At 39.5% G+C, this 20,886-nt stretch overlaps 1 protein-coding gene across 4 annotated transcripts in view; it reads left to right on the top strand.

Annotated features, from left to right (window-relative positions):
- col22a1 (collagen, type XXII, alpha 1) overlaps positions 1-20,886 on the top strand; it is a 302,096-nt gene that overhangs the window by 108,122 nt on the left and 173,088 nt on the right. For 3 of the 4 annotated variants that reach the window (XM_043687854.1, XM_043687855.1, XM_043687856.1), the window contains exons 6-8: positions 13,685-13,808; positions 18,336-18,611; positions 19,894-19,974. In XM_043687854.1, the coding sequence (XP_043543789.1) occupies positions 13,685-13,808; positions 18,336-18,611; positions 19,894-19,974 (481 nt within the window). Of the gene's footprint in view, positions 1-782; positions 880-13,684; positions 13,809-18,335; positions 18,612-19,893; positions 19,975-20,886 lie in introns of those variants that run through there. The other variant, XM_043687857.1, reaches the window with a different exon arrangement.

Consider the following 20,886-nt stretch of genomic DNA (forward strand, 5'->3'; position numbering starts at 1 on the left):
GTTTGTTCAGTCTATGGATTCTTCTGTAAATGAAGAACAGTAGAGGTCCTTTACAGGTCTGTGAGAGAGTTGTCCTGAGCTGGGGTAGGTCGAGTTGCAGGGAATGTAGGTACCGGCGCATGGCTGCAAGCGTGGAGTGGAGGGTGATGGAGGCCATTGGGAAATGCAAGGTCCCAGGGAAGGAGTGGGGGCCATTGGGAAATGCAAGGTCCCAGGGAAGGAGTGGGGGGATTGGGTATGGGGTGGGAAAGCTCTCTGGAAGACTGGTACAGACTCAATGGGCTGAATGGCCTCTTTCTGCATTATAGGAATTCTGTTATACTATTTAAGGTGTCAAGACCTGGGGGGAAACCATTTTAAAGCAAAAAGCAGGAGGCTTAAGGGGGATTTGAGGAAAAAAGTTTTCACCCAGAGGGTTGTGGATATCTAGACCTCCACTGACTGAATGAGTGGTAGTGATAGAAACCCTCAAGACATTTAAAAACTATTTAGAGAGGCACTTGGAATGGCATAGCATATGAGGCTATGAGCCAAGTGCTGGAAAATGGGATTAAAGTAGAGGGATTTTTGATGACCGGTGCAGACCGGTGGGCCGAAGGGACTCTTTCCATGCTGTAAAATGTCTGCTATTGTTCTGCAGACTTCACTAGGATCAAGATCAAGTCTCGTCAAATGTTGGCTGCAGATTTGCTCTGGGCTCTGGCAAAAATCTGGTTTATTATCATTATCCTTAAAACAATCTTCATAACACCATATACTTTTTATGTGCATTTAAACAGGTTTTGATCTAATGGAACAGTTTCATGTGAAAAGTATTGTTGGAACGAAAGATGGAGGATTTGTTCGCCTTGGAACAATGCCCATCGTTCAGATGACCAAGTAAGTGAGCAAACACATTGATGTCGTGCATCTAGGGTCAATGGGTCAATTTACTTTATGCGTGTTAATCTATTTTATTCTGCTTTTTCTTTCTTCATGCCAATCCACTCCACTCTGTGCCACTCTGCTCAACACCTGCGCACTCTAGTCCACTAAATATCAAGAAAGGAGTCCTCTACATCAACTCATTATTCCTTACCTTACTGAATAGAATTTCACTCTAAAACTCGTCATTCATTTCAGTGCATACAAACTACTGGATGCTAGGGGAGTCAACTTGCATTATTATACAAGAGTCTGCTGTTTTAACCAAATATCATAGCGCATTACAGTGCTCTGTTGGATGCTATTACAATGCACAACTTTGAATTCCAAAACTACAAAATGCTGAAGGATCAGCCTGAAATCTGAACATGCCATTCCTGATGTCTCTGATATAATTCTCGCATTGTAAACTGAATAGAAACCAGATATCTGCTCTTAGAGTATGGATGGGAATCAGAAGAGTGGTTTGATGTACTTTTCAGCATCTGGCCTGATGTAACAGAGCAGACGGCTTATCAGCAAGTTGCTTATCAACTGGTTTTGGTAGATGAAGTTATCAAGAATGTTCAATTCGAAAAGTTAGGGAAGTTGGGATCACATTGTAAGCTGAACACTATCCTTTCAATTTTTTTTCATCTGTTGTCCACCAGACAACATTGGATGATCGGATGAAAGCTTCCTCTGACTATCAGTAAGGAGTACAATGGGATATAAGAGCAGTATTTACATATACAGAACCCAGTTCTAAGAATCTTCCAGCAGAAATCTATTTCCAATTTGTCAATTATTAGATCTAAATAGACAATTTTACTTGCAGAAATCATGTAATAGGTAGGTTGGAAAATTTAGTTGCTGAGACATATGGCTGACAGAGTAAAGAGAGCTTTACCTTGATTCTAATTATTCTTGCATTTAACCATGTGGGAGGTGGAGAAGAGAATGAGTATATTCAGCCAGGAAAATAGGAAAATGAAATGGTATTATCAGATTCAAGAGGGAGATTAAAATTATTTTAGTAAAAGAAGGAAAGCATTTATATCAACAAAGGTGTTGATATCTCCTGTATCATACTACCACAGAGTCTCATGCAAAATTCAAATATCAGCTTGCATTTATACAGTATCCTTAACAACATGAGATGTTGAAACTTATGCTTATGTATTCATATGAATTCTCATCACCTGATACATATATCAAGTTGTTATCCAACCATTCGTCTCATCAAATACCACTTTCCCTACTTTGGCAGAGTCCAGGATTGGACTATTTAGCCAATGTAGCACCACCCCCACCCCCACCCCACAGAGTGGAAACAAGTCATCCTCCACTTATTGCTAATAAAGTTGCTAATGAAATATGGTGGCGTTTTTACAGGGGCAGAAGGATCAATCTTCAAAGGTAGCAGGATATATTGAGAGAGTAGTCAGTAAATCATATGGATACTAAGTCATGACCACTTGTTGTGCAAAGGGCTCTTCCTCACATTTCTTGACCAAAACCTTAAATCACTGTCACAGTTAAGAAGAACCTTGTCTAACTTACCTGAACCCTCAAAACATTTCTCAGTCTCATTTGTTCCAAGAAGAACAACCCTGGCTTCTCCAAACTAACCTGATGGTTAATATCCTTTACCCCATGACAATGCTTCAGAGAGGAAAAGCAAAGGTGTACCAGGTGAAACAACCAATATTTATCCCTCAATATCAAAATAAGAAGAGAAAACGTTAAGAAATTTGAACTGATGTGGGCCATTTGGACTTTGAGCCTGTATCTCATTGAAAAAGATCAAAGAATATTTCATTGTGGCTTGACTTTTGCTTTTGTGCCTTTATCCCTTAATCTTTGACTCATTTGTAGGTCAACAATCTGTAAAACTCAACTCTACAATATAGTCAATGAGTCAGCCTCTGCCCTTCTCTAGGGTAGTGAATTATAAAGACAAGCGATCCTCTGAGAGAGGAAATGCCTTCGTGTCTCTAACTTAAATGGGAGACTCTTTCATTTGAAACTGCAAACAAGGGATTTCAGGACAAGGGAATACATCCTATCAGGGTCTGCATTATCCAACCTGCTCTGAATTTTAAATGTATGCAATTTGATTTGATTTGATTTATTATTGTCACATGTACCTAAGTACAGTAAAAAGTTTTATTTTGCATGCAGAACAGGCAGAGCGCAATATACGAAGATCACAGGATGATTGAACAGAGTGAGGAATACAAAGTTAGGGCTAGAAAGAGGTGTACAAAAAGCAAGATCAACATTAAATTTGTAATTTGAGAGATCCATTCAGCAGTCTAATAACAGCAAGGAAGAAGCTGTTCTTGAATCTGTTGGTAAGTGTGTTTAAGCTTTTGTATCTTCTGCCTGACAGAAGAGGTTAGAAGAGGTTATAACTGGAGTGGGACAGGGCTTTGATGATGTTAGCTGCTTTTCCACGATATTGAGAAATGCAAATGGAGTCAGTGGATGGAAGGTTGGCTTGCGTGATGATCTAGGCTTTTTCACAACTTTCTGAATGCTTCAGTCAGATCATCTCCTGTTCTTCTAAACTAGTGAGTATAGGCCCTACACAGGCTTTCCTCAGAGGACAATGCCTCATCCCAGCAATCAGTCTAGTAATCCGTCACTAAACTGCCTCCTATGCAAACAATTATTTTATCAAGAAAGCCAACCAAAACTGTACACAGTCCCTCCAGGTGCAGTCTCAACAACATCCTGCATAGTTACAGCAAAACATCCCTTTTTTTAACTCTATTTCTCTTGCAATAACGGCTAAAATGCCTTCCTAATTACTTTCAGTACCTGCATTCTAGCTTTTTTTTTTAATGATCCTTGTGTACCACAGCATTCTGTTTTGCCTACGATGGCAGAATCTGTGTTCACATGTTAAATGGATACATTTACAAGGATGCATTTTATGGACACTTGTATATTTTACTTTAACCTTGGGACCTGCCAAATAGCACTTTTTCTCCCAAAAGCTATGTAACACTACCTCTTACTAGGTGTTTACATCATGATAAACTGAATATTCTGAACTGAAGAAAATTCAAAGTCCTTATTACTGTCTCTCCCAAATTTCAGAAGAGCAAGCTAATTCTAATTTGTTGTCAATCAAACAGTTCTTGCAGCAGGTGCCCCACTGTGACAATGTTAGGTCATAAATTAGACCGATACCGCAGATCTTAATGACAACCCTCAGTCTTGCTAAGATTTGCTTTCCCAAAAATGAACTGTCAAGATATCTAAAAGCTGCCAAAGCTCATTTGAACTGTAAAAACACATTTGTCATTGTCAAAGCTGTCAAGGGATTTAGCTCTGACGGACTTTAAATTGTACAAAAAAAAAGGACTTTTTCAAAACTGAGAAAAATAGCATTTCTTCCTAATTTGCTGAATGACAGCCTGAGGGCTATCATTCAGCAAATAAGGAAGAAATGACCATAAGACCATAAGACATAGGAGCGGATATAAGGCCATTCGGCCCATCGAGTCCAGTCCGCCATTCAATCATGGCTGATGAGCATTTCAATTCCACTTACCCGCATTCTCCCCATAGCCCTTAATTCCTTGTGACATCAAGAATTTATCAATTTCTGCCTTGAAGACATTTAGCGTCCCAGCCTCCACTGCACTCGGTGGCAATGAATTCCACAGGCCCACAACTCTCTGGCTGAAGAAATGTATCCGCATTTCTGTTCTGAATTTACCCGCTCTAATTCTAAGGCTGTGTCCACGGGTCCTAGTCTCAAATGCTATTTTTTTCAGTTTTGAAAATGTCCTCTTTTGTTTTACAACTTAAAGTCCATCAGAGCTAAATCCCATGACAGATTTGACATTGAAAAATGTGTTTTTACAGTTCAAATGAGCTTTGACAGCTTTTAGATATCTTGACAGTTCATTTTTGGGAAATCAAATCTTAGCAAGACTAATACACTTAATGATAAGTCCTAGGGAGTGTTGCTGAACAAAGAGACCTTGGAGTGCAGGTTCCATAGCTCCTTGAAAGTGGAATCCCAGGTAGATAGGATAGTGAAGAAGGTGTTTGATATGCTTTCCTTTATTGGTCAGAGTATTGAGTACAGGAGTTGGGAGGTCATATTGTAGCTGTGCAGGACATTGGTTAGACCACTGTTGGAATATTGCATGCAATTCTGGTCTCCTTTCTATCAGAAAGATGTTGTGAAACTTGAAAGGGTTCAGAAAACATTTACAAGGATGTTGTCAGGGTTGGAGGATTTGGGTTCTAGGGAGAGCTGTACAGGCTGGGGCTGTTTTCCCTGGAGCGTCGAAGGCTGAGGTGTGACTTTACAGAGGTTTACAAAATCATGATAAGATAAATAGACAAAGTCTTTTCCATGGGGTGGGGGAGTCCGGAACTAGAGGGCATAGGTTTAGGGTGAGAGGAGCAAGATATAAAAGAGACCTAAGGAGCAACTTTTTCATGGCGAGGGTGGTACGAGTACGGAATGAGCTGCCAGAGGAAATGTTGAAGGCTGGTACAATTGCAACATTTAAAAGGCATTTAGATAAGTAAATGAATAGGAAAGGTTTGGAGGGATATGGGCCGGGTGCTGACAGGTGGGACTAGATTGGGTTGGGATATCTGGATGAGTTGGACCGAAGGGTCTGTTTCCGTGTTGTACATCTCTGTGACTCTAAGACTCTATTTACAGCTTGAGAATTCTTCGACAGTTTTGACAGTTCAAATCGATTTATGCATTTTTTACGCACAGTTGGGTCTACTTTTAATAAATCCAAATGAATCACTCTGAAAATACAATATCACAATGGTTCCTTAGTTTTCTGAAGGGGACCCTTGTTTTAAAAGCAAAAATCATAAGTGTAGTGATTAGGATCAGGTTGACCTTGTTACCATAAGGTTCTTGTTTGGCCAATCAGGAAAGCCTTAGCTGACCACTATAACCAGGCGATTAGAACCCCTCATTGAGGACTGACACTGAGCTAGCTGGCCACAGCCAGTGTCCTGTGCACTAGTAAATAAAGGATGTCTTGGTGATGGGACCCAGCTTCTGTGCAGTTATTTCAGTAAGATTCAGCTCTGCTCCTATCAGTTCTAACCTGCACAGACACCTACCTCACCAAAATCAGAAATAAAGATAAAGTTACCACGGTCATACTTGGTTGTAGAGCTGATCTCTCATTAGAGAGAAATGACTGGTGGTGGTTTAACCTGAGGGTCACCATGCTTGAGGTGTGAGGAAATGTTGGAAAGGAGAGCCCTTTATAGTAACCTCAGCTGAAATCAGATATGAGTGGAGACAATTGCTGATTTGTATGGGCAGCTGCCTCTGGGAGGCAAGAATCTCCTGTTTAGAACTTGTCTCCTTTCTGCACCATTAATAACCTCCACTGTGAAATGGTGGAGGCCAGGCACAATGTGGGATCTCTGTACTTGAATGTTAGCTGCCATTTTCACACTGACAAAAGCTTCCCAGTCTATGCATGATTTCAGGCCATCATGTTAAGCATGATGTCTACCTGGTTATCCATTTACTAGCAGTTACTGAATTTTCTGTCTGGTGAGTTGAGTTGTGAAACATTGTAAGGATTGTACTTTTAAAGATCTAATTTAGAAATGAAAGGCTTTAACATTTTGATGTGTCTTTTAGAATTAATGAGCCAGATGAAATTTAAACATTAATGTCAACATGCAGTGAATATAAAAGGTGTAAAAATGTACTCGCATACTCATTGTATTTTGAATAAACTTTGAAAACATTAAGTTGATAAATTAATGTTCCTGTAAATAAACTTTTGTTTCTCAATGCTAGGTCAAATGTCACTTAACTATCATATCGTCTTCATCTGATTGAAGTTATCTGTAGTGACAGGAGTAGAGAACATGCATAGAAAATTAACACGCCTAAAGCAAATGTTTAAATTGGAGTCTTATTTTTGTTGCATAGTCCTGCTGAAAATGACATGATTTCTAAACTAAGCAGCTCATTTTAAAAGGAGCTGGGTGAACATTTCATTAAATATGGGTTTGAGGATAAAAATAGATAGAGGATAGAAATTTCCTTTCAAACCTACCAGGAAAGTTATCTGTGGAATGCAAGCAGCCAAGGGTAGATATTACAGATATTCCTGTTAGAATGGTGTCTTAGAGCTTTTGCATCACCGATTTTGACAGGAACAAATAAACAGCTTTACCTTACTTTTCAGCTTATTTCAAAGGATTAACTTGGCAGAACCATTATTATACCTATTGGATTTTGTTAAAAAGAATAGTTGAAATGAACTGAATGCTTCATTTGTTTCATATTTTGCTATGTTATTATTCCTTTGATGCTAAGATTAGAGTTTGGATTAGGTTACAGTCAGTGTTTAGATTAGGGTTAGAATTGGAATCAGGAATTTATATCATTTCCACCTGACTTCCTCAGGCGCTTAACATGAAAATCTCTCTTTTAGCAGGGTGATTTACCTTGGCAATGCTCCAAATAAATGCTCCAAAACAAAAATGCACTTAAAGGCAATAAATTTTACCCAGTGAATGTGTTGAACTCACTTTTTTTTAAGTTCAGATAACAAATGAGATAATTGGCTGGTTAATAATTAAATGTTCCTGCTGTTATAGATTGTCTAGAACATTGACACAAGGAGCTGAAAATTTATTTTTATCCAGTTAGTAAGCCAGAAATAGATGGTGTACGGAGATTTTCATTGGCTTGTTACCAGTGACTGACTTCAATGAAAATAAAGATTGGGAGCAATGTGAAAAAAGGTTCTGGCCTTATACAAAAAAAAAGATTGTTGGCAAATATCTCATTGACTTTACCATTATTTTTGTGGTGATCTGGAGACCCAGTAGTTTGTTTTCTTTCCCTAATAATAGGCTACTTCAGTGGTTTGAGTTACGAGGAGAGGGCTATAGTAGCTCCATTACAAACATTGAAATTATGAAATCGGTGTCTTTTAAACTGCATCACTCCAAGGAAGCTACTGTGTTTTCTGAGACCAGTGGCTTCTGAACTTCCCTCAAAACAATCAGAAGTCACAAAATAGGGCTATTTCAGGCTACCATGATGTAGTTGCCCACAGTTGATGTTGATGTTGGATAGTCTAGTAGGGAAGAAGGCACTCCTTGCATTGCATTTATATTGGGTCATAATTGAAATATCTGGGAAAGTTCAACTTTCTTCTGAATAAAGAAACACTTTAGAGAGAAAATAGGCTTGCGTTGCTTTACTGTTTCACTTAGCTATAGCTCTTTATAAGCAACATGCCAACATAAGATTTTAAAGTTGCCATGAAAGAGCTGTTGACATAGAAATCCTTTCTTGCCTCTGGATTTCAGTTGAATTTTTGAAGAGAACGTTGAGAGCTTCTGAACGAGTGTTGATGACTCCCCCAGTAGAGATAAATTATTGATCCATGAAGTACATCGAAGTTAACAATTCTAATATTTGCAGGAGTTAATTCAAGCCCATAAAACTATAACCTTTTTGAAAATAAAAAAGATTAACTGAACTTAATCTTGGTAACTTATCACCATCCAACCCAATGTTGATTTTAATGGAGGTTGGTAATGTATTTTCGGGAAGTTACATGCCTTCAATTAGCATTTACTATTAAGAGCTGCAGAGAAGTTTCCTGTGCATCAGCAAATCCCATCAGCTTGTGGGTCAGGAACAGTATGGGGTGGATCCTCCAAGTCCTCAAAATTAGGACGATGTGAGGAGACGCTTGTTACGGAATAATTTCCCAACACAACCTCAAGATGTTCAACTCTAGTATCTTCTTAATGTTCCATCTGTGCACCCCATTACTGCTCCACTGTTAACCTGGCTGGCTGCAGCCAAGGAACATTTTGATAAAATTGGTTCAGATAATAAATTTACCTGGAGCTGCAAGAAACCCTCTTCTGACTCCTCTCAGATGCTATTTGACACTGTTACCACCACAAAAGCAACCCACAAACTCCTTGCCCGCAACTTCCCCATTGACTTCTTGCTTTGTAATTATTGTCAGGGTCAAAAGACTCTCCAGTCCAATTCACATGAGAAGGCATAGACCAATTCTTATAGTATTATCGGGGCAATGTCATTCAGAGATTATGAGATACACTCCCCAGCAATATACCCAAAAAGAGTTGGCAACGCCAAAAGAGAAGGTGTCACAAATAGAAAGAAGTGAATAAAGTGGAATTACAATTTCTTATGGTGGCTCAGTGGTTAGCACTGCTGTCTCACAGCACCAGGGACCCAAGTTCGATTTCAGCCTTGGGCGACTCTCTCTGTGGAGTTTGCACATTCTCTCCGTGTCTGCGTGGATTTCCTCCAAATGCTCTAGTTTCCTCACACAATCCAAAGATGTGCAGGTTAGGCGAATTGGCCTTGCTAAATTGCCCATAGTGTTCAAGGATGTGTAGGTGCATGAGTCAGGGGTGATGTAGGGGAATGGGTTTGGGTGGGATACTTTTCGGAGGGCCTCTTTCCACACAGTAGGGATTCTAATTCTTATGATGGAAAACTCTTCATTTGGACAAAAGTGTTACCTGAATGCACTTTAATTCTGAGACAAACTCGTGTAAGTATCTCTATTTGTTGTGTGAATGAGGTGTTGAAGACACATCTTCTATAAGAAAGGTTTTGTGTGATTTCTGATTGTTACCCTTGTGAACCTGTTAGCTTTAGTGCAATAGCTCATGTCTTCATATCTTAAGTTAGCATCTTGAGCAGCTATCTATCAATTTAAAGTGAAGTTGTGTCACATCTCGTCACACCAAGGCTCCCTGTGATCCAAGGGTCAGATAGTGTCATCCTGAAATAAACCTGATTCATTCAATTTGATATGGCCAGGCAGCGAACTTGCAGATCAAAATAGCCATTCATTGAATTACAGGTAACTGTAAATTGTCCATACATTCTGCCATACATTGAAGTATTAGACAAATACAGATTTCATTGTGGAAACATAAACAGCATTAAGAATACAGTTGATAGATAGTAGAAGATTTTGAGAAATGCCCCACTTAGACATCTGTTAATTATGTTAAGATTTCTTGAACAGGGTCAGTTGTCACTGGCTGACAGATTTAGGCATGACCCCATCCTAACTTACAATGTTTTCTTGGCAGTGGGAATGATAAACATTCTGAGACAGGCAACTGCTCCAAATTCAGAGGGAAGTTTGTTACAACCTCTTACCGCAGATTATAGGATAAACTCAGAAGTGATTCCATTATTTTAACATTAATTCTCAAGGTGTGACTCACTGATAAGGCTGAGATTCATCACCCATTCCCCAGAAGTCCTGATCTTGGTACTGATTTTGACTTACTGAGTCACAAAGAAAGTAAGGATACATTGATAGGAGTGTGGAGCCTAAGTAAGGAGTGCAGGTTTGCTTACATGAAGCACATTGCTGATAATATCTGTGCATTAATAACTTTATAAAAATGTATTTCAGTTTCTTTTATTGACATTGTGGTATTTAAACTCATGTTCTTTTGGTTATTAGTTTAGATCTCTATTACACTACCAAACCTATATTTTTGGAAACAATTTTCCAGATTGTGCCAAGAATTGTGATCATGATCCACCAATTTTTCAAGCACAAAATGGCAGTGTAAATGACCCTTATGATGGGTCAAGCAGATGTACATTCAGTGAATGCAATGTTCCAACCAGCGATTGGTTTAAGCAGAAATACAAAAATTTCTGGAGGCCCGTTGTAAATGAAATCCTTTCATGTCTGTACCTGCTTTTGACAGGAGCATATCAGTTGTGTCACTCCCCAACTTCTTGCCTGCAGCCCTCCAAATTTTCCCTCTTCAGAAAATGATTAAATGTTCTTTTGAAACGCACACTCAATCTTCTCCCATGATACTATAACCAGTGCAGTCCAGACCCTAACTAAGTGCTGTGGAATAGAACTTTTTCTCATGCTGCTATTGTGTCTCATGGTTTTGAATACATCTATCTTATCTTCTATCAATCTTCTCTACTCCAAGCAAGTTTCACCAGTGTATCTATAAAAACCAAGTTCTTCACCCTTGGAACCATTCTCATAAAGCTTTTCTGTATTCGCTTTAATATATTTCTCAATTTCCTAAAATGTGCTTGATGGAATTGAATTCGGTACTTCAGTTGAGGCCAGTCCAGCATCATATAAAGATTTATCCTAACTTTCTTGACTGCCTCCATTTGTAAATCTCAGGATCCTGCATGGTTTAAAAACTATACTGTTACCTGTCCTGCCACCTTCATTGACCTGTGCAAATACTCTTGTGTCCTTTGTTTTCTGGACCCTCTTTAGAATTTCACTCATTGTTGCAAATTGCCTCTACTGTTCTTCTTAAATGGATTGCTTCGCACTTCTATGTGCTAAATTTCATCTGCCACTTTTCTGCCCATTCCATCAGCCCATCTGTGATCTTTTGAAGTTTAATGCAATTTTCCTTACAGTTCACAATACTGCTATGTTCTGTGTCAGCTATAAATTCTGAAATTCCTCTTCATGTCAACGTCCGAGGCTCCACTTTTTATCCATGGGGGTCAGGAATGCCGAGCCAGGATATTTTCCAACTTTTCCAATCTGACCCAGGAAATATCGACACAGGAATATTCTGGGGTGATTGGGGGTTTGGGGGTAAACGTGGAAAGAGGGCAGTGGTTGCAGGCTGCAGATGTGGGCTCGATTGAAGTCCCATAGGAGTAGGCAATAATGTGGAGTTGAGGCCGCAATCTGATTTTATTCAATGACAAAGCAAGGTTGAAGGTCTGAATGCAGAACATTCCAGTTTCTATGTCATCAATAATCTGTCAAGTGCCTTGCTATGACTGCACTGATATTAAACCAATGATGGGTGCGTGAGATTCGTAACATGGGGAGCACAACGAGGATACCTCATGGGTAACTGATTGAGGAATCAACCAATGGGATAGATGTTACATTCTGAGAGCCATACTAACCTTTGTGGCCAATCTATTTAGAACAAAGAAAGTACAAAGAAAATTTACAGCCCAGGAAAAGGCGCTTCAGCCCTCCAAGCCTGAGCCAATCCAAATCCGCTGCCTAAACCTATTGCCCAATTCCTAAGGATCTGTATCCCTCTGCTCCCAACTACTCATGCCTCTGTCCAGATGCACCTTCAATTAATCTACCGTGCCTGCCTCTACTACCTCTGCTGGCAATGCGTTCCAGTCACCTACCACCCTCTGTGTAAAGTACTTTCCACGTGTACCCCCCCTTAAACTTTTCACCCCTCACCTAGATCGTGTGACCGCTCATTACTGAATCTCTCACCCTGAGAAAAAGCTTATCTTTATCCACCCTGTCTGTACCCTTCATAATTTCGTTGACCTCAATCAGGTGCCCCCTCAATCTCCTTTTTTTCCTCATGAAAACAGTCCAAACCTACTCAACCTCTCTTCATAGCTAGCACCTTGTATACCAGGCAACATCCTCGTAAACCTTCTCTGCACCCTGGCCAAAGCATCCACATCCTTTTGGTAATGTGGCGACCAGAATTGTACACCGTATTAAATTTAAACTTTCCCTTAGCTGTAGCCTAGTATCCAGTAATTATTCTCAGCTTCAGGTGTGGATTGTACCAGTAACAGCCAATGCCTTCCCTGTGGTGCTGCTGCCATTCACTAGAACTACCAACTTCTGATTACCTGGCAGCTCTTGGTTGAGCCTTGATTCTGCAGGAAGGGTACGAATGGTCAGTGGTGTCTGAGCAGTATGTGATACAGCCAATTTTCCATAAAAGAGGTGGCACTGGACCAGCTCTCCAGTTGAGGAAAAAGACTGTGTTTCCTCAGTTAGATACTAGCCACAGACTCTGTCCTTGACCTGACAAGTACACCTTCTGTTCAGCACTGCAGTGTTCAGTTATGCCTGTTAGAAGGCCACCTTTGAAGTAGTCCACATGCAGCCGCACCACACACATCTTTAGAGAGACTATCGCATAAAAGTAAGTTTATATGTATCTCATGGCACAATGATATGTTATGGGACTCAGCCAGGAAATTAAAGCCTTCCTCACAAGTGTGTATCATCCCATAGCTCCCTGAGAAGTATGACAGATAGTTCAGGACGTTAAGGTTTTGGAGCAGGCTGCCTATTAGGGAAATATTTGTAACAATCCAGTTCAGAGAAATGGTGGTGTAGTGGTCATGTCACTGGACTAGTGAAACCAGAGTCATGGGCTGCCTTTGAGATGTGAGCTACAATCGAGTCAACAGCTTTGAAATTTGAAATAAATTAATGAATACCAAATCTTTAATTCAAAGTTATCTTCAATGAAGATGCCAAAAATCTAGCATTGATGGTCATAAGAATTCACCAGATTTCCTTTACAGAAAGAAATCTGCCATCCTTGCTTAGTCTGGCCTATATGTGACTCCAGGCCCACACAGTGTTGTTGCCACTTACATGCTGACTGAAGCAGCCTACAAGAAACTGAATTCAAGGAGAGTTATGGATGGGCAATAATTGCTGACCTTTCCAGCAAACATGAAATAACTTTTTAAAAAATTCACAACAAATATCAGTAATAAACAGTTAATTGAAACTGAAGTATGCACTTGTGGAATATTATGGCTGTGTAATCGAACTGTGTATTGTCAAAAACAAATGACTTCTAATATGTGTTATCTACAACTCTGTGTACATAAACTAAAACAGCAGCAACTGGGGATAGTTCCTAGGATTTTCTTGATCTGCTTTATTAACTGCTGAACACTGATGAACATTCAAGGAGCTCTCAATCTTTGTTTCAGAGATGTGTTTCCTCAAGGCCTGCCTGATGAATATGCTTTTGTTGCCACATTCAAATTCCGAAAAGCTTCACGAAGAGAAGACTGGTACATCTGGCAAATTATTGACAAATATGGGATTCCACAGGTATATTGTCACATGTTTATCTTTCATTCAAGAATGATTTCACTCAGAAAAATTGGATGACTGGGGAATCCGAATACAAAAATTTACTTCAAAATCCTTGAGTTATCAACACATTTCACCAATCTAAATTAGATCTCTCCAGATGGTGTTTAACACCATAAAATCTAATGTGTTCTAGATAGAATGTTCTCTACAGAACAATTCCTTTTTCTTGAGTTGAGTTAAAACTCTTTCACAAGTATTTATTGTATGTACTTCCAGTAAGTATACATTGATGTGTGCTTTCTGGTGTAGTTAACAACTGTGGAGAAATATTGTAAACAAATTGCATTGGAGAGTTAAGTTTGGATGGAACTGAATAAATTGAGAAAATTAAAAGATGCTGAGGTTACATTGCTAGGGAAAGTTTCAATCTTTGCTCTAGGTATTAAGGATATTCCAGGAATTATGTTAAATTCGAAGACACAAGGCTAGAGCTAAGAAATAGGAGAGAAATGGTAAAATGTACTATATGAATGACAGTCCACTAAAAGATACAAATCAGATAGAGTGTGAGATTTGAGTACACATCACAAAGAATATAAGGGTAGCAATATTGAAGATTTTGACCATCTTAAGATAGAGTGGAATAAAAATAACACAGGATATTGAATGTCTTTTTGGAATGCATCCCAGACTGCTTTCAAGAATAGTATATTCCTTTACCCTGAGAAATGATGTGAGCAGAATCGTTATTAATACCATACTGTGAATATTTGTATAGTCTGTTGATGGATCTTGCTGTAACTTTGATTTACACTCTTTGGTGATCTTAGAGTGAACTGGAGACAGAAGTTAGAGAACAATTGGAAATAGGAACCAGAATAGAAATGATGGAAAAGGATGCAGCGAAGATACAAATATAAACATGCTGGGCTGGCAAAAGACAATGCTCAACATTAATATAAATTATCTAGCCCAGTTTCATCGTGGAGAACTTTAGCAAGCTGGTAAACAGATGAGAAATTGAGAATCTTTAAGCTTGTGATGGCCAGTACAAATTGCATTCATACAAACAGAAATGGTGAGCTCTGTTAAATAATTGAGAGGGTCAGAAGTCATACGATACCATCTTATAGTCCAACAGGTTTATTTGAAATCACAAGCTTTCAGAGCACTGCTGCTTTGTCACCTGAGAGCTTGTGATTTCAAATAACCCGTTGGATTATAACCCGGTGTCATGTAGCTTTGTTCACCTCAGTCCAACACCAGCACTACCAGATCATAAATAATAGAGATTAAAATAAGTTGAAATTTAAAAGTGAGGCATATGTTAATGTTACAGCAAAAATTTACTAAAGATGCTCAGGAAAATTGAAAAGCATGTAATTACAAAGTGAGTCGAAAAACTAGCAGATAATCTTTTAAAAAAAAAAGTCAGTGGGGCTTTTATAACCATGCAGAAAGAAACACAGTTAGACAGAGAATTGGACTATCCTTCCATGTTGTGATGAAGAAAGTCCTTCATACTATTCACCATCTATCAGAAATGTGATGAAGTTACAAAATTATGTCTTTCCTTCTTTAAACTGTACTCTCTGTAGTCCGAATACAATTTGTAAGCTGGTTTATTTGTGTAATTTCAACTAAATATACCTTGTAGTAAACTGACAGGATTGGATCAGTCATCCACTTTATAACATACCTCACCAATAGGTGAGTAATGGAGACAATAGACAACAGACAGTAAGTGCAGGAGTAGGCCATCGGTCCTTCGAGCCAACATCACCATTCATTATGATCATGGCTGATCATCCACAATCAGTATCCTGTTCCTGCCTTATCCCCATAACACTTGATTCCACTATCTTTAAGAGCTCTATCCATCTCTTCTTGAAAGTATCCAGAGACTTGGCCTCCACTGCCTTCTGGGGCAGAGCATTCCATATATCCACCACTCTCTGGGTAAAGAAGTTTCTCCTCCAAGTCTGTTCTAAATGGCCGACACCTTATTTTTAAACGGTTCTGGACTCACCCATTAGTGGAAACATGCTTCCTGCCTCCAGAGTTTCCAATCCTTTAGTAATCTTATATGTCTCAATCAGCTCCCCTTTCATCCTTCTAAACTCAAGTGTATACAAGCCCAGTTACTCCGGTCTTTCAACATATGATAGTCCCGCCATTCCAGGAATTGACCTTGTGAACCTACGCTGCACTCCCTCAATAGCCAGAATGTCCTTCCTCAAATTTGGAGACCAAAACTGCACACAATACTCCAGGTGCGGTCTCACCAAGGCCCTGTACAGGTGCGGTCTCACCATGGCCCTGTACAGCTGCAGAAGGATCTCTTTGCACCTATACTCAATTCCTCTTGTTATGAAGACCAGCATGCCATTAGCTTTTTTCACTGCCTTCTGTACCTGCATGCTTGCTTTCATTGACGAATTACAAGAACACCTAGATCTCGTTGTACTTCCCCTTTACCTAACTTGACACCAAAGCAGAAAACGACACATTTATCAACATTAAACTGTATCTACCATGCATCTGTCCACTCGCTTAGCCTGTCCAAGTCACCCTGTATTTTCATAACATCCTCCTCACACTTCACCCTGCCACCCAGAAGCTTCAAGCATCTGACAACCAGTATAAAATGTATTCATATAAGTAGAAATGGTGAGCACCTTTTTAGTAATAAAGCATGAAACTAGGTTGATATTTATAAGTGAAGCATATGACAACATTATGAACTAGTATATTTGCATAATTTGATCCAAATATATAAATTGACAGGATTGGATCATCGTCCATTTTACAACGTATCTGACTTGGTTTTCATTGCAATTAGAGGCATGTTTAACAGCTAGATAAATAGTGAATTGAGCACACATGTCTAAAATCAAGTATCATGGTCAAGGAATATGGAACTGTGTCCTAATGTGAGTGAAAGGATTCAGATGAGGAAACATGGAAACATAGAAAATAGAAAGAACAGTAGGCCATTTGGCTCATTAAGTCTACCATTCAACATGATCATAGCCAATCCTTCATCTGAGTACCATACTTCCACCCTCCCCCCAGAACTTTGAACCCATTTAGCATCTAGCAATCTCTCTATTTCTTTCTTAAATATATTCAGTGATTTTGTCTCAATGCACCACAACCTTCAAGAGAATTCCATAGGTTCCACCCCCCCCACCCCCCCAACCAACCCCTGAATTGAATAAATTTCTCCTCATCTCAATCTAAATACCCTATTGTTGTACCATAAAACTATCAGATTTATGAGCATAATTAGGCCATTCGGCCTATCGAACCTCCTCCACCATTTGATCATCACTGATATGTTTCTCAAACACATTCTCCTGCCTTCTCTCCAATAACCTTGATTCCCTTAAGAACCAAAAACCTATCTATCTCTGTCTTACATGCAGTCAATAACTTGGCCTCCACAGCCCTCTGTAGCAATGAGTTCCACAGATTCACCACCCTCTGGCCGTAGAAATTCCTCCTCATCGAAGTTCAAAAGGGTCGTTTCTTTGCTCTGAGGCTCTACCCTCAGGTCCTAGTCTCTCCTAATATTGAAAACGTCTGTCCAGACCTCTCAGTATCATGTAAGTCTTATCAGTAATGGGTTGAAGGCTTAAGGACCTCAGGCAGGAAGGCAGAGTTGATGTCGAGATGAGATCACCCATGATTGTAATAAATGGTGGAGCAGGCTCGAAGGGGTGAATTGCCCACTTCTGCTTCTAGTTCTAATTCTTCTGAGTATTGTGCATCCTGAGAGAGTGGCCCCTTGTTCTGAGATCCTGGCCAGGGGAAAGATCAATGCTGCATCGTCTGTCCAGCCCTCTCAGAACTTCATAAAATTCAATGAGACCTTTCTTATTCTTCCAGTGAATGCAGCCCAGTTGACCTAAAATCTCCTCATATGACAGGCATGCCAATCCAGGAGTCAGCCTGGTGAACCTTAGTTGCACTTCGTTGCGCAAAGTGTGCCTTTGATGAAGAGATCAAAACTGCATAAAAGTGCAGGTGTGGTCTCACCAAGCCCTGTTACACTGCAGTAAGGTTTCCATGCTCCTGCACTCAAACTTTCTTACAATGAAGGCCAACATACCATTTGCATTCCTAACTGTCTACTGCACCTGCTTGCTTGCATTCAGTGACTGCTGTACAAAAAACACCCAGATTCCTTTTTTACATCAACCATTCCCAATCTATCACAATTTAAATAATTCTGTTCTTTCCCACCAAAATGGGCAGCATCATATTTATCCACATTTATGCCATAAATTTGCAGCTCACTCAACTTGTCTAAATAACCTTGAAGCCTCTTTATGTCCTCACCTATTACACTCAACACCCTCATTCAAATTGTTGGCATATATTGCGGACAGCAGCAATCCAAGCATTGATCCCTTTGGGACTCTACTTTTTAATCATCTTCTACAACAACGACAATTGTTTTAAAAGGGTTGAACCTTCAATAAACAATGCTCCTTTACAGATGGAACACCCAGTGATCTGTCTCCTTACATTATCCAGGTTTCCATCCGATTAGATGGTGAGAACAAAGCTGTGGAGTACAATGCGGTTGGACTGAGGCAAGATGCTGTGAGGACCGTTTTCAGAAACAAAGAAGTCAGCAGCTTATTTGACCGCAATTGGCACAAGCTGGCCCTCAGTATTAAGTCAAGCAGTGTCTCTCTCTACATCGACTGCAAACTGATTGAAACGCTGCCAATGGAAGAACGGGAGAACATCAACATTCGAGGGAAAACCGTGATTGGCAAACGTTTGTATGATAGTGTCCCAATTGATGTAAGTCATGTCATATTCATGATACAAATGAGAAAATAAAATGAAACCTTAGCTTACCCAGCAGTGATCAATAATTCAATTGGAGTGTGTCCATTTTCAGCTGCAAACCGGTGCTGAAGGGTCCACTGTGGGCACATATTCCGATCTTGTCAGGAATGTATGCACTTTTGGTTTGAGCTTCACTGTAATAACATGACACCTGTCTTTTGTTGGCAGTAGGTACTTGTGTAAATTGGGATGTTAATGGCTGCTTCTGGTTTTTTTGCCAAGTTAGATTACAATATGTGCCGCACAGGCATAGGCCAGTTTTCTCTGGCACACTGCAAATGGCCCTTAAACCAACATTTGAAGCCAAGTACTACGGAGTCCAGAGTAACAGGAAGGCTTTTGAGGGCTCAACATATTTGGCACATTTTCTTTGGGTTTGCAGCCAACTGCACAAGATTCTTACATCTGGTATGTTTCCCTCATCCAGAACTAGTGCACGACTACCACACCCGATCTGAATTTTGATCCCTTGCTTGAAAGGAAAATCATCTGAGCATGCCGGTGAAAATACTAAATTATCTTCTGTTGTTTCAGGGTGCAGATTTGCCCTTTCTTCCTTTCCTGTCTGACTGAAGAGTTGTTTAACAGATTATTTTTTAAAAAAGGGTATTCTAAATGAAAATATTTCTAACTGGCAAAAATGGCTTTGAAATATGCAATCTCTGAGAATCTTGCTAGTATGCAGTGCAGAAAATAGATATCATTTAGTGAATGTTAAAGGAAATGTTTATAGGACTAGATTCTCACTGCATCAAAAAAGCCTATTCAACCCATCTAGCCTCTGATGGATCTGTGAAAGAACAGTTATGCTTCACATATGGAATCATGGAAACCTACATCACAGAGTTCACTGCTCTTTGATGAGAATTGAATCAGGTTGAGTTGTGAGGTTCAAATACTCAGCAGGCATTAGAAAGCTGACATAGAACATAACACCAGGTTATAGTCCAACAGGTTTAATTGGAAGCACACTAGCTTTCAGAACATCGCTCCTTCATCACCTGATGAACGAATGGTGCTCCGAAAGCTCGTGTGCTTCCAATTAAACCTGTTGGACTATAACCTGGTGTTGTGTGATTTTTAACTTTGTACACCCCAGTCCAACACTGGCATCTCCAAATCATGACATAGAACATGACAGAGTGGAGGGTAGAAAAGAACTGGATTCAAACTAATTAACAATATCCAGTAATCATTTTGTTAAAAAAAGTTATCCGTTTTTACTTATCTCCAGTTTGACCTTCAACGGATTGTCATATATTGTGATGCCAAGGATGCAGAACTGGAGACCTGCTGTGATCTTCCCAGCAACCCGGTGAGTGAGAAATAACTGCATGAAAAAAAAAGATGGTCCTAAAAGCATTAAAGCTAATTTCATTCTCTGCTCATTCCTGACGAAGGGCCTGTGCCCGAAACGTCGAATCTCCTGTTCCCTGGATGCTGCCTGACCTGCTGTGCTGTTCCAGCAATAAAGTTTCAACTTTGATCTCCAGCATCTGCAGACCTCACTTTCTCCAGCTAATTTCATTTATCATGCTCAACTTCAGAAAATATGCTTTCAGTAAAATAATTATCTAAAATGACTTAGCCATGCTTTCAGTTGCACAGCCCTAATCTTTGGACATTATGAATATTTTCATCCTGTAGTAATCTCAATTGTTTATTCTTTAATGGTCTTTACAACCAACTTTTCCCAAACTTCCTCTCTGTGTTCATTTCTATCTGTTTGATTTAGTGAGAAGTGCTCCTCTACATTAAAGATTTTATACACATATAAGTTGTTGGTTAGCAAGTGTTATGATATTTTTCTCAGTTCCGTCTTTGTCTCACAGGTACATTGCACTTTCTAGTAACGTTTGCTGCATATCAGTCAAGTTCAGAACCTTTGCAACTATCAATTACTGATGCAGACTAATACACCTAATGTCAATCAAGCTGAGATCAGTGGACTTATTGTAAATCAGTAATTGAATCTGGGATCTTGTAGACCTATATGGTACACTACCACAGCGAATCATTTACATCAACAATATATTTACTGATCAATCTAAGGAATATAACAAGGTGATTGTCGGAAGTGTAGTCAGACACTGAGCTGGGTTTTAAGGATGGTATTAAAAGAAAAGAGGGTTTAACCAGCAGGGAACAAAAGGGTAAAGTTACAGAACTTACAGCCTACGCAGCTATTGACAAAGCCATCAGTGGTGGGATAAAAATATTTAAGATC

Source organism: Chiloscyllium plagiosum, chromosome 4 (genome assembly GCF_004010195.1).
Source record: "Chiloscyllium plagiosum isolate BGI_BamShark_2017 chromosome 4, ASM401019v2, whole genome shotgun sequence".
Taxonomy (NCBI): domain Eukaryota; kingdom Metazoa; phylum Chordata; class Chondrichthyes; order Orectolobiformes; family Hemiscylliidae; genus Chiloscyllium; species Chiloscyllium plagiosum.